The sequence below is a fragment of the Epinephelus fuscoguttatus genome, linkage group LG19, assembly GCF_011397635.1.
Source record: "Epinephelus fuscoguttatus linkage group LG19, E.fuscoguttatus.final_Chr_v1".
Taxonomy (NCBI): domain Eukaryota; kingdom Metazoa; phylum Chordata; class Actinopteri; order Perciformes; family Serranidae; genus Epinephelus; species Epinephelus fuscoguttatus.
Genome location: NC_064770.1, coordinates 33,358,091 through 33,373,397, shown reverse-complemented (window position 1 = coordinate 33,373,397; position 15,307 = coordinate 33,358,091). Strand labels below are relative to the sequence as shown.

At 41.4% G+C, this 15,307-nt stretch overlaps 1 protein-coding gene across 1 annotated transcript; it reads right to left on the bottom strand.

Moving 5' to 3' along the window:
- Nucleotides 1-486: 486 nt before the first annotated feature.
- Nucleotides 487-15,077, bottom strand: LOC125879906 (ATP-sensitive inward rectifier potassium channel 12-like). Its single transcript, XM_049562064.1, has 3 exons — nt 14,795-15,077; nt 6,377-6,486; nt 487-2,429 (listed from the first exon to the last, which is right to left on the bottom strand). The coding sequence occupies exons 2-3, from the start codon at nt 6,397-6,399 to the stop codon at nt 812-814; spliced, it is 1,641 nt and encodes a 546-aa protein (XP_049418021.1). The 5' UTR covers nt 6,400-6,486; nt 14,795-15,077; the 3' UTR covers nt 487-811.
- Between the last annotated feature and the right edge of the window lie 230 nt (nt 15,078-15,307).

The window sequence follows — 15,307 nt, the reverse complement described above, 5'->3', positions numbered from 1 at the left end:
CTGGATCTTACTGGAGAGTAAAAAACCTCTACAGATAATTCGACTCCTGGTAAAAACCTCCTAAGCAATTAACGCTGAAGGAATTTTAAGCAGGAGAAGTTTTAGCTGGTTGCACTCTGCAATCCTCACCACTAGATGCCACCAAATCCCCCTAAATTTTACATTCTGGACCTTTAACAAAACAGGTAGTCTCACAAAAGTGCAAATAGAAGAATTTGGGAACTAATACAGGCAAGATGCCCACTGAAACCAATGAACAACATGGAGATAATCAAGCATAAACTGACTGCTTTTTGAAAACAGTGCATCTTAAAAATTGACCATTTAACTCTTGAGCTCAGTCCTCTTCAAGAAGGAAGAGAATTACATCGTAATGGCTATTGCTTTCATAAAATCTCTTGTTTAAATTCACAGAAAAAAAAATACCTATACAAATTGTCCATACAGTCTAAAACATGACTCAAGTATGTCCTTTTACTGCCACTGTGCTTTCCTTTGGTTGTCATAATAAAAGCCCATCAGGTTTTGTCTTTGTCCTCCTGCAAAATCAGTCAGGTTGATCGTTATGGCTCTTCAAACAGTGCAGTTGCATGTCCCAGAAGTTATTCAGGAATGTGCAATCTGTTTTGTGATTTCTAATCCCCATGAGAAGAAATAACAAACAAATATAAATGTAAAACAACACCGGCAAGGCAAAAGGGGTTTACATTTCTGTACATGCAATCCAAAGTCAAACACAAGCAATCTGTCTTCAGGTCCAGCTCACTGTAGATAAAGTTGAAAGGATTTATAGGTAAAAAACAGACAATCTTTAGCTCTCTTGCTCGCTCTTATAGGTCACTGGATCGAGAGGGATGGCAGTCTGTAGGATGTCAAACTCCATCTGGTTATTGTCCATGTCCAGAACACACATGACGTTGTGATTGCCTGACGATATGGTCGCACTGTCCTGGAACATATTTTGGAAGTCTACAGACACCGAAGTCCTCCTCTCCTCTGCCTTCTCCTTCTTTACAGTCTGGGAGTCAAAAATGTCATCCTCTTCCTCCCCACAACTCAACGCCACCTCGTTCTCATAGCAAAAGGCGCTCAGTGACCTGGGGATCAAATCTTGTGTGGTCCTACATGCAGAGACAGGTGAAGCAACAGAAGATGCCTGGCTCGCGGCCTCGTCCAGCTCTTTGGCGCTGAGGTGGGGAGTCGATGGCACCTCGTAGGTCTTGTGGAAGCGAGCGTAGTCGACCTTGTAGCAGTCCCGATCCTCATAGATCACAGGCTCAAACCTGTGACCCCAGAAGACCTCTCTGGCAAGGTAGGAGCTACGGAACTGGGTGGTCATGGCCGTGGCCTCCACCATTCCCTCCAAGATTACGACGATCTCGAAGTCATCTGCCTCCAGATCAGCTCGGCTTAAAGTATACAAGGGACTATCTTTGTCTATCTCGTGGATTATAACCAGAGGGGATACCAGAAACAGCCGGTCTGTGCCCTCGTCATAGCCCACATTCAAGTCCATCTGCTCCAAGGGGATGAACTCGCCCTCAGCTGTGACGTATGAACGTATGAGCTGGGCACGGACATGAGCCTCCACGATGTGACTCTTCCGCAGGTTGCCCACTCGCCACATGAGGCACAGCTTTCCGTCACGCAGGGCGATGACAGCATTTTTCGAGAATATGAGGGTCTGGTTCCTCTTCTTTGGCCGAGCCATCTTGGCCATGATGGTGCCAATCATGAAAGAGTCAATGATGCAGCCGACAATGGACTGGATGACAACTGTTAATACAGCGACAGGGCACTCCTCGGTAACGCAGCGCCAGCCATAACCAATGGTGGTCTGGGTCTCCATGGAGAACAGGAGTGCCCCAACAAAGCCGCGAACGTGAAGTATGCAGGGCATCCTCTGTGTCTGCCCTCCATATGTGTGTCCAGAGGTGGGTCCATGCAGTCCAGGTGCCGCCATCCCATCACCTTTAACTGCCGGCTGCTCCTCAAAATCCCCATGAGCCAGGGAGACACTGTAAAAGATAATGCCAAAGAAAAGCCAAGAGACCATGAAGCTGGTGCAGAATATAAGCAGCAGGTATCTCCAGCGGATGTCCACGCAGGTGGTGAAAATGTCAGCTAGGTAGCGCTGCCTCTTGTCATCCATGTTGGTGAACAGAACATTACATTGTCCATTTTTCTTCACAAACCGGCTCCGTACTTGGTTGGAGCCCCTTGTCAGAACCTTCCCGTTGTAGTTGTTCATACCTCCTTGTTCACTTGTGCCAGGCACGGCAGCAGAGGCTCCCGACCTCCTCCTACTATCTTCTGCGTCACAGGTCGAGTGCAGACGGAGGTTGGGGGAACTGTGGCCGTTGTAGAGTCCTAAGCTAGAGATCTTCTGGCGTGTCTCCTCCGGTAAAATGTCTGACACAAAGCCGTACCTGTCAGGCCAACAGAGAGGGGGAGATTAGGATTCAGAAAGTGACATTAAATTGACAGAATTACAATCAGGTAACAGCATGAGATTTAAAACTTTAAAAGTTGAGAAATTAATCGTGTTATGAAAATGTGGACCAGTTTCAAGCTGATTTAGTACAGCAATATTGGCCTTTTCTTAGACATGTGCGGCCCATTCGCCAGAAGAAAATATTCAGATTATACGTTTTTGCAATCCACCACGAATATGTTATATTTACACATAACATATCATATCAACCCTCCTAAAGCAACGTAATATATAAGGTGACTTTTGTCATCAGACGGTGGAGGGGATGGATGGTCAAACCTAGATGCTTTCAGCAGTACATGTACCATTTCCCAGCAGCATTAGAGCCACTGAAACTGGATGCTTGCAGTGTTTCCCAGTGTGTGAGTCATTGAATCTGGGTGTGTGTTTTAAGCCAAGACATGATCTTTTCTCAACCCTAACCAAATGATTTTTGTGCCCAAATCTATCCTCACGTTCATCAAAGCCTTATTGAGAAAAGTTTCAATGTATCCACTACAAAGTAATGTACATATGTAACATATCTGTGGTTTACAGAAAGTACAAAACTATTTTTCTAGTTATTGGGTTGACATTTGCGAGCTTTGAGATTCCCGTCTGGCTTCAGAACATACAAACTGGTGATCAATATAGTGTTGGAAACCAATGCCTCATTTTAGGGGAGAAATCTGTCAGTGTCCCATCAAAATGTTTTTTAGTTAATGATAGTCCAAGTGCTGATTTGAGGGCTCCCATCCTCCCATTACTTAAGGTTTTGGGAAATCCTTAATATTAATGAGTAAAAAGTGTGTAATAGACAGGTGCTGGATCCATTTCATTCAAACTGCAGTGTGCACAATATGGGAAAGAGGAACAAAGAGCAGGAAGACAGCTTACAGAGCCGGTAATCTTATTGATCCTCATGTACTTTCCAGTGTACCATTTAGAGCACACTGTGCTCCCTCTCATAGACAGCGACAGGAAGATGATACCTGAATCATTAGTGATACAAAGGATGCAAGCAAATAGGATCAAATAGGAAACGGACAGCCACACAGTTTAAGGGGAACTTGCCTGTGAATAAAAAAAAAAAGATTAATTTAATTCCCAAACATCTACTCAAATTGACCAAAGTCCCAGACACCTGAGTGTATCGATCTGCCTCACCTGTCTCTCTCCTTTACCTGGAGGATTAGCAGCTGGGAAGGTGAGTTCAGTTTAGCTATGTGAGAAGGATTGCTGTCATCACACATTATAGGATTATATCTGAGTCAGTGTCAGTCAGACAACCCATTTTGAGGCTGGTCGGTATAGATATATAGATGGATGTTATCGCTGCCTTTTAATAAATGTTTGAGAGTATAATTATGCTCCTTTAACAACAAATCAATGTTATTTCATTTGTGGGGGAGGGGAGATTTTGTTTTACTACAGCCAGTGCCCAAGTTTTGTGCATGAAGTCAACTTTTACTGTGGCATAAAATGAGTTTTATGTGGGCTTGAAAACAGCACACTAAGAAAGAAGATAATAAGACAGTTGGTACACATGTACAAAACTGTAAGACAAATGGAAACTCATATAAACTATGAGACATTATCCCCTAACAAGAAGAGATGGTATGAAATAAAATACTGTATCAACATGCGTACAGAGCAGCTATTCCATCTTCAGCGTCTTGATGCCTGTTAATACAGTCAGTCAGCATTCAGTCTTCATATTTTCATACTGTAGCAGGTGATCTGTTGCAGCTGCCTGGAGGCAAGAGCTCTTCATGTACTGCTGTTCAGGACAGTGTAGGATGGCCTTGGCCTTTCTAAGGATGTGCTTGCTGTAAATATCTCTGAGCCGGTCCTGACTCACCCTGACCAGTTATTAACAAGCCCATTCTTACCGGCCGTGTTAAGACTTCCGGACAAGACTATGTTACAAAAAGATTAAATTATTTCTGTAAAGTCAGAGTCTTCATAAAGCTTTTGTGGTGCACTTTTGTAACTCAGTACAAAACACATGCATGTAACAAAATAAGGATTTCAAAGGCTACACACAACCATTGTTTAAGACAATCACAGTTTCCAGGATATGTCTTATAAATCAAATGTGAGTAGTAACACCAAAATGTAGGGAGTTGCATCAGGTGTGCCAGCCCCGAAATTTCTCAAAAGCTCCCTGTGTGTGCTTAAAGAAATCTCATACAATTGAGTAAATGTTCTCCAGTTGGCCTCATATTTATTTCAGAGTATTAAAGAGCACATTTACTTGGCATTGTTGCATCCCTGATTTGCAGTTAGAGCAACCCATATTAATATTAAATGTATATAAATGTAGGAAATTGGTCAGAAAAACACTTAAAATGTGAACGGTACTCTGCCACTTGCTGCATTTACACCAAACACTTCAGGTATACTACACTATGGGTGCTTTCAGACCTAGAGTTGTCTTGCTTTGGTCTGAATCAAGGACTAATTTTGTCACAAAGTTGTATAATTGCCTAGAGTTGGTTGGTGTTCTCACGGCAGCATTTACAAGCGGACCAGATCAAATGCCTTGTGTGAGAAAGCTGCTCTTGATTGGTCAGAATTTCCATGTGGGAAAAATCCAGGAAGTAAAGCAAACGTTGAAGAAGAGTACACTTGCAAGATAAATGTGACACTTTCTAATGTCACAATGGAGGGACAACTACGCAGGTTGATTTTAGCTCTGCTCATCGTGGACTATATTGCTGTGATTGTTCATTTTAGTCAAACCATACAGTTTGAAAACGAGGCGCGGCTCCAACTAGAAAACAATGTTTTGATGCATTGGATGTGCTGAATGTGCATATTAAGGCCACAAACCAACCTCACCAGAGTTCATTTGTAACCGGACCAAGACCACCGCTGCAAGAAGGTCTGAAGGTTGTTTTGGTGTGCACCCATTTTCTGGATAAAAAAGAACAACCTGGAGTGTTTACAATCTATTTCACAATCGCGGCGGGACGTAATGGAACGGTTATTTCGGTACCATCCTCAACTTTTTACAATGGAAACGCAAAAATAACAGTGTTGGAACCAGACTGCTTGGTGGAAACAAAGCTATAGTATAACAGTTCTCAAGATTAGTAATGCTGTTTATCTCAAAATGTATGTCACTTAAAAATACAGTAGTAACACCAGTACATTTTTGTCTCTTCATAGGTGGAAGGAGTGAAATTGAGTAATCCGCAACTCTTGTTGTTGCTGCGTTTTCAGCATGATGAAGACAGCTGGAGAACAATTAGACTGTGAGCTCGACAGTAACTCTCATATTTTTCCCAAATGATGATTTTCTCGCAAAATCACACCAAGCAGCGGCCATTTGATTCTGTGGTTGGTGCAGCCAAACTAAAAGTTGAGGATAGTTTACTTAAAGCAACAAACTGCAGCCAGAGAATACCCACAGCCAGTCAGTAAACAGAGTCACCTGACTCCTATGATATGTTAACCCATGTTATAAAGAATTTCTCCCTGCCTGTAACAGGTGAAAACACCTCTCAGATGCAGCAAAATTTAATTATTGCAGTGAACCGCGCTACCGCTACTTGGTGTGTTTTCAGCTTTAGGCATTCTCTTACCTGAAATGGCTTGAAAATTGTGCATATAGCTGCAAACCTACATGGTTTCAGCTGAGCCCTCAACACTTGGCACCACCCTTGAACATATGGTACGGTGAGGATGGCAAAATCATGGTGTGAAGTGGCACTTTGACACCTTTATTTCTCATTTCTTTACCTAGCACAAAATTATTTAGGTGGCAAAGGAACAGTCCAATAACAGAGACGCTGAAATTCAATTCAGACCTTAATAAAAACTCAAAATGACAAGGTAATTGCATGATTACAATCCAAGTATAATTCTAGACAGGCAGCTGATGATTAAGTCCCTCACCTGTTGGCCCGACTTGTTCCCATGGCACCAAGGATCTTGGGTATGGGGGCCTGGGTGGGAGGCCAGACTCTGCCACCATGGAGGTGGTGCTTGGGTCACTGAGAAGACCGCTGCAGGAGAAACAGAGAATTAATAAGAAAAAATTAATAATGAACTGTATCAGTTCATGTAAAATCCCCATCAAATTCAGTAAGTGCACCAAAGCTTCTGGATTGAGAGCCGTTGATTTGGGGTAGGTACACTTTAAAAAAAATCCCATTTCATCTCTTCATATGTATAAACATTATAACCTGGGCCTGTGTTTCTAGTGTGTTTTAGTGTACTAAAGATATGGACTGAGACTTGATCTTGATTTGATTCTGCAGACTGTCTTGAGGAACAGCGACCCTGTCTCACCCTGCTCTTTAGAACAGAGTTGTAATGTTGCATGTGGGAGTAAGTGGCGGTTGTACATTTCATCTACATGATGGAGACATCTTGTACGCGTAATTATAGACAAAGCAATGCAGTGTTTGCTTGGTTATACAACGTGTTTTAAATCAGCCCGTCTATTATGTTTCAACCTAAAGCTTAAGCATAGTGGTGTGCGCCCAACTCCTCACCTCTCAAACACTCACACCGTAAACAGTATACTCCACTATAGCAGGATTTATTTAAATCTAGGTTTTAAAATATGGAAATATGTTCAAATATAATTTGCTCGATGTCTGGCAACAATGTCCCACTGTACACCAGCACTAATCTGCTTTTCTGTGAAAAAAAAAGTCAACATTTCTGTCTCCAGGAGGATCTCCAGGAAGTCTTAAATGACATCAGCGCAGCTTCAGGGGTTTTTCTCCTGATTACGTAAAACTGTCCTGAAATACAAAGAAAATCCTGTCATATAATCTTTCCTTCATAATACTTGTGCTACAGAGCAGAGGGCTGCAGAAGTCCCTGTTTGTTTGTTTGTTTTTGTTTTTACAATTCTGTACACTATAAGCCTGGTCACAAGGAGAAATGTTGGTGTGGAGCCACGATGGCGTGTCACCTAAACTACAGACTAATGTTCCAGACCAACAAACAACAAACCATTTTGTGATTTAGGCAGTCATCCCTGATTTTCCAGAGGCTTTTCTTGGCACAAAACTTGCTATTTTTTGCTGTTTTGCAGTTTTTTCCAGAGACATTGCTGCCTTTGCTCCAGGGATCATGCCCCCAAAAGTGGGTACTGCAGGCGAAAACATGATATTTTCCTACTATAACCAAGTAGGTTTTGTGCCTAAACCTAACCACATCAGCTACATAATAACGTGCAAATGTAATGGATGGCGGTACAGAGATGCCGTGGTTGGCGTTGTCACCTCACAGCAAGAGCAACCACTGGATGGGGGAGCCCCTCTGTGTAGAGTCTGCATGTTCTCCCTGTGTCAGCGTGGGTTTCCTCCAGGTGCTCCAGCTTCCTCCCACAGTCCAAAGACATGCAGGTTAATTGGTGACTCTAAATTGTCCGTAGGTGTGAATGTGAGTGTGAATGGCTGTCTGTCTCTATGTGTCAGCCCTGTGATAGTCTGGTGACCTGTCCAGGGTGTACCCCACCTCTTGCCCAATGGCAGCTGGGATAGGCTCCGGCCCCCCTGCGATCCCCAACAGGATAAGCGGTGACGGCAAAAGAATGAATAAATGTCATGGAGCCCTCAACCCGTTTTCATTCCAATGTCATTTGGTCGGCGATTTCTGCATCAGACACCAACGAGAAAAGCCATCCTTTTGCAGCGGAATGATACAAGCTCCGTACTTGAGCCAACCATGACATTTTTCACCTAACCATGTGCCTTTGTTGCCTAAACCAGATGATACGTGTCTGTTGCACAAGGAAATAAACGTAGATACAAGGTGTTTAAGCAATGTAAGTTTATTTTAAAAGGACTGTATGCATCTAACGAGCAGAAACTGTACATTTCCTGCGCAGACAGAAGTGTATATTGAAAAGACACATAGCATGTAATAAGCGTAAACTGACATGGCATCCCAGCACATCAACAATTGATGCACCCAGGATACCTAGTGCGTCATATATAGACGCTAAAAATTCACTGAACAAGCCTCAATATGTGACCAGTTGGGAGTGAGAATACGTTGGATCTGTGGTTTGCAGAAACACACACCCAGCATTTTATCTGATGATTAGGTTGGTACAAGAAATGCACATTAAGGAAATTAAGGCACTCAGCTGTTTCACTGTAGTGACACTCACACAGGCATATCTCTGTATCTACGTGAGGATTGTATTTTCATGTTTCTATGTGGTCTGTCTCCACACAGGTGTCTCTGGCTTCCAACCAACATCGCAGCTGTGAAATAAGTTCTTCTACCTCTGAGCTGTATCTATAAAAAGAAGATGCAACCAGCTAACAATCCATCATCAATGGCGTCTCCCTTTCAGTGCGAAGATTTGATAAACTGTAATGAACAAGAGGCCAGGAGAAGCAGGGCGCAGGTACCATGAGAGAGATGAAACACACACAATACAAACCAGCTAATGGTCACCAGGTAAAACTGGCAACTTTCACTGAAGCCAGTTTCCATAGGAACGTGTCTCCTGTGGCATTTGGGGGATGGAGCGAAGTGGAGAGAGTCACCGGAGACATGGTGATGAAGGGGGGCTGGTATACTCTATTAAGTGCTCTTATAATATGAGTCAGAGGGGTAGGGAGAGATGGGAGGAGAGGCAGGGCGTGAGGGCGGCAGTGCGACATCTACATTTGATTTTAAGTAAATAAGGTGGGAGAGGTGACTCTTAGTGGAGACTTTTCTGAGCCGTGTTACTGACTGGGGACGTAAGTGAGGACAAGAGAAGTCTGTAGTCTAAGACTTGGGTCAAAAAGCATTTTCAAAAAGCTTTTATGTTTTGCTTTATCTTACTTATCCTCCTGATGGTTTGCCCTAATGACACTCTAAGGGCAGTAAGAGGAGTCCATTAATTCCAGGAACTCATTTAAGTGATCACAGATTATTACACATGCAGGTAATTCTTTTTTTACAATCTTTATTTTTGGTTTTTATCTCGTATAGATTTTATTTACTTTTATTATTTTTGTTTTGGATTGTGGATAAAAGCAGAAGTAGAAAATAATAGTAGAAGAGCACATTGAGGCTGCAAATATTTACGCATTATTAGTCAGTTGATCCACAGTATTAGATGATTAACAAAAACATTCACCAAAAACTGTTTTGAGAGTAAACTAATCATTTAAAGGAACAGTGTGGAAGATTTAGTAAGATTTAGTGACATCTAGTGGTGAGGATTGCAGATTGCGATCAGCTGAAACTTCTCCCAGTTAGAATTCCTTTAGTGTTCATTGTTTAGGAGGTTTTTACCGGGAGTGGAATTATCCACAGAGGTGTCTTCCTCTCCAAAACAAACGGACCAAGTGATTAAAACCAGGAAAAACACTGAATAAAGCTGCTTCATGTGACAAATCATTGTTTCTCTGGTGCAGTTCAGCTCATCAGGGACCGGCCACCATCCAAGCACCTGCTAATGTCCGCTCACCTTTTTTTTCTTATAACTTAAGATCCTCCAAAACAAACAGACAAGGAGTCTAATTTTTAAACAGTGTGTAGGATCCATACTTAAACTGTACATACGGACAAAAGCCGAAAATGGCATGCACTGATAAAACATTTGACAATATCTACAATAAGGCTTCCACCTCACCATCTGCGTCGACAATTTTCTGTCTCCCGAATGTTCGTAATCATGGGTCAAAGTTTCTCCCATTTAGTCTGTATTTATAGATCACAACTGTTGCATCGGACGTGGCGAACGACTCTTTCAGGCCTCGCTTTGTGCATATGCAATGTTAATAAATGAGACCCTTGGTGATTAACACTGGTAAAAACACTGAATAAAGCAGTTTCACGTTAAAAAAATAGGTGTTTTTCCGACATTGCTCATCACAGGGGGGCTGCAAACTATGGTGGCTGACATGGAAATTCAAAATACAAATTGCCCTGTCTATAGCTGTTATTTGGTTTGTCTGTTCTGGGCTACTGTAGGAGCACCGCAGTGCAACATGGTGATCTCCACAGACGAGGACCTGCTCCCTATGTAGATATAAACAGCTCATTCTAAGGTAACGGAAACACACCACTCTTAGTTTTAGGTGATTATCACTAAGACAGCTAGGTTGGGAGTCACCAGAGGCACCACGATAAGATATTAACGTGATTCTTAAGTCACAATACAATATTATTGCGATCTTAAATGCGTTGTGAAACATATGTTGTGATATATTGTGATTCATTACCTTTTTTCAACCACAAATTATGTATTCAAAGGAAAATTTTGTCAGCATCAGTTTTATCTTATAAGACAAAAAATTTCAGTCTATTTGTCTCACTTTAATCATTTTTACTGTAGCAAAATTCATGTAGCGGACTGAAAAAGCAATTGATTTTTATCATTGTCGTAAGCTACCAAAAGTATAATTTGTATATTGATAATTTATATAATAAAATAATTGATACTTGTTAATATTTATATGATATTGTCCTGTAAAAATACTGTGATACTATGCTGTATCGATTTTTCCCTCCCTACACACTGGACCTTTTCAGTGACTGTTGGTTTAATAAAACACATTTTACAGACAAATCAATGTTTCAGTGTTTTTACTGATTAATTATTTCTGTGTCTGCGTATAAATTTAATGTGCGCATACCATATGTGCTCATGTCCTGTATTTATATACACTGGAGGGCACACTTGTGTGAGACTTTGCAGTGTCGTGGTCGTCTCATACCGTATCTCTGCATCACTAACTCCTCCTTAATCTCACAAATGCACAGATTAATAGTCTGTCATAATCTGACGCACTGAAATAAGCAAGGTAGAGTCACTTCCTGGAGATTTCATGACTGTTAATCCCAAACAAGGCGTAGAGAGAAAGACGGAGACGAGCAGGTTGGGTGGGGGGGGATTAAGATGCAGTGTCTACTTTCCCTAAAGCCTTCAGTAATCACTCCTCATGGGAAACACGATTATATCTGCCATAAAAGGAAACGATACATCCAGTGAATACCAGAACTTTCTGCCCTGTCAGGTTTGGCAGCTTGTGAAGCATTTATGCAAAGTGGTCCGAGTCATTTTCCATGATTCCATGACTAAATTATAGCTTTACGGTTTATGAAAGGTCTGTATGAAATTACCAAATGCACTCAGAGGTAAATTATGTTGCCTTAACATGTTTTTTCTGAATCTGATTGTTAAGATTGTTTAAAACTGGCAAAATAACCTTGTTACATAAATTCAGCCTATTAATGGCAGCACGTTTGCGAAATATCTGTGATGTAATTCACCCAAGTGAAGTGCCTGCTGCTGACTGAGTGTCTCTTTGAAGCGATTCATGCTTTGGGCCTTTGTGTTGGGATCCTGGGACTGTGGTGGGTGACTGTTTGGACTCAGTCAGTCGGGACTTTTGAGTCAGCCATTGCACTGAGCAGGTTTGCTTCACTTCCGTCTTGTTTTCCTTTGTGATACCAGCTCGTACAATGTAAAAACAAATCAATACGTGCCCCCGGCTTTACCTCTGCTCGTCACGAGCCAACCCACAGAGAAGCCAGAGCAAAGAACGATTCCCACGCTGCCATCGCATCCCAGACAACCTCCGTGTTGGCCTCATTTCAGACTTCTTTTTCCATGCTGTCCAAGTTGAATCTTTGCAAAACATATTATTGTTCCCAGTTCAGGCGATAGATCAACTGTAAATGATCCACTGATGGTTTTTAAAGGTCCAGTGTGTCGGATTTAGGGAGATATATATTGGCAGAAATAGAATGTTTTATAATAAGTATATTTTCTTTAGTATATAATCACCTGAAAATAAAAAATGTTGTGTTTTCATTACCTTTAGAATGGGCTGTTTATATCTACATAGGGGTCCTTGTCCACAGAGTCCATCATGATTTACCGCCATGTTTCTATAGCAGCCCAGAATGGACAAACCAAGCACAGGCTCCACACAGGTGGTTTTGAGCCGGCCACTGTAGTTAGCAGTAACAGCATGAGAAAATCAACCTGATCCCACGCCGAAGTTGGCAAAGTTGGCAGTGACTTGCTGCGTCAGACACTGACAAAAAAAAGACGTCCTTTAATGTCGACATGATACGCTGCCAGTCGCTGTTTTACTTTAACAGCACTCAATGGCATCAGGGGAAAACACAGCGGGACAAGAATGAAAGTTCAGGCAAAGAAAGTCTGAGCAGAGTGGGTAGTAGGGATGGTGGATAAGTCCAACAAACACTGACTTTCACCGGGGCAAGCAGTGTTCATCGTACTCACGTAGTGCTTTTATTTTGAAAGAGACTGTATGTAAACGTTAAATTTCCTGTGAAAATGTAAGTGAAATTCAAAAGAAGACAATGCATGTAACAGGCAGGACTGTCTCAGAACGTCAACAGCCAACACACCCAGGGTACCTTACACGTCATATCTGCACGTGGAAAGTCCATGACCAAACGTTGATATGTGAAACTGCTTTATTGAGTGTTCACCTCCTTAACGTCTTGATCTTAAGTTATCAGAGAAAACAGGTGAGCACACATTTGCAGGTGATGGGCTAGTGGCCCATCTCCGACATGCCAAAAAGTGTTCGAGAAACACTGATTTGTAACATGACACTGCTTTTTCAGTGTTTTTACCATTGTAAATCACTGGTCCATTTGTTTTGGAGAGGATGGGACCTCTTTCTTTGGCTCTCGGTAAAAACCTCTTGGACAATAAATACTTAAGGAATTCTAACAAGGAGAAATTTCAGCTGGTTAGAATCTGCAGTCCTGCTAGAAGTTTAAAAATGTAAACAGGGTACGTTTGCACATTGGGAAAGATTATATTTTAAATGAAAATATTGAGTAACATTTTCGTGCAGAAGACTTTTCTGAGAGGTTCTTTTTTTATCATTTTATTTTAAATGAAAGTAGGTTGGATTTAACCCTCACCCTACCCCTTACCCTAATTCTCCCTTTAATCATACACACTGCTCCTGTAAGCTAAATTTATGAACATCAACATTCATTTACATTTTAAGGTGAAAGACTTCAGCTACTTTCCTCCTCAGTAATTTCAGTGTCTGTTTATGTCTGCAGACCTAAATGATCTGACTGTGACCCAGACAGAGAGCTTGTCACTACCATTGGTCAGCTAATACCATGTCTATAGCACATAGGTATGCAGTATACCTAATGGGTTTTTAGCGTTTGGGGTAAAATGTCTTAGTGTAAGTATTTATCTTAACAGCCCTGGTTGCTGCTGGTCCAGAAAAGGACATTATGGCAGTTTGAATAAAAGACAAGATCAGGTCTGAGTGACATAAACAAGGCAACATAGATAAATGACGTTGTTCTCAAAAACAGAAAATTGTACCTTCAAACTTCTTTTTTTTTTTTTTTCCAAACTAAACTTAACAGTCAAGCTCCCCTCTGGTAGACTTATGGGTGACACTTTCTATGACATATTAAGCACACTTATAATATGGTATAACTTCAATATAGCACTGTATAATTATCATAAATATTCCTTATTATTTCAAGTAATAATCATAACCCATTGTAAAGCACTTAGTAATGACTTTTAAGGTCAAGTATCATATGAGGCCTACTTCATTACTGCTGGTCACTCACTGACATTTTTTGCGGGTATCATAGTGTATTATAATTCTCATAGTTGTAATATATTATAATGCATTATAATCACTGTCATAATGCATTATAGTGTGGTGATATAAGGTATTCTAAGTGGTCATTGGCTGCTTTAAGTTAAGTGGAAGCTGAACACTACATTAAAAGTTTTATTAAGGTTTTCATTGTGAAAACTTTTTCATTTTTTTGTTGATCTAAGCCTCAAGCTCATAACTTATATAATTTGTGTTCCTTCTCTCCCTGTACTCCTCCAAGGCATCAGGTATCATGAGACCTTTCCTCTCTCTTCTAAAGGCAGAAGCAGACTCTGCTTTCTGATTTGATTTTAAGATGCACAAAAAAAACTTACAAAATAGTTTAAAAGTTGAAAATGAAGAGGAGATTTGTAGGCATTTCACAGCATTTGTTTGAAGTTGCTCAACAGGTGCACAACAGCATTATCTCCTCAAGGTATGTTTAATACCTGCTGATATGTTTCCAGGTGATGCCTTTGAGCCTCACCAGTGCCGTAGAGATTTACACTTTATGACGGAGAAGTGTGACTGTTCACTTGATCGTACACGACACAGCAGTTTCCATGATGCCTGAGCTTTAGTCTGTCTGACGCAGTGCTTATTGTGCTTAGCTGTGAAGGAGCTGCAAAGTTGTGTAATGAACAAATTAAAAGCTGTATCTATCAAGTTGAATAGTGTACATCTCCTGATATTAAAATGCTGTTTGAACATAAATCATACTCACCCTGCAAGTGTACCTCGGTTGTAATTTGAGTTCCTCTAACTTCACTTCTCAAAATCCCACTTTTACTGTCCAGGGTAAAAGTCCCACATCCTTGGATTCATGTGGTCCCTTGTGTCACTCTTCCTCTTGTTGAGTTTCTTCTTTTAGTTTCTTCTTCATCGCTTATTCATTCTTGTATCCCTGTTGTTTCTGTCTTTTAATCCGTTATTGTCCTCCGCTGCCTCCTTGGCTGACTATAATCCCGTCTGTGCCGCGCTCTCCTGTGCGTACTCATTCACCTCAGGCTGAAAATGCTGTGTCAATCTCCCCTCTGCAAAGCATGGGTTCGCAAGGGGGGGAGGGAGGAATGGGAGAGGAGAGAAGAGGAGAGGAGAGGAGAGAGGAGAGACAAAAAGGGAGGTGATAAAAGACAGGCAAAGAGAAGACATGAGACTACAGTAGGGCTGCCAGTGTGTCTGTGCACTCTAAGCATGTGTAGGTGTTGAATAATGTTTGATGTGTTCATGTAAGCAA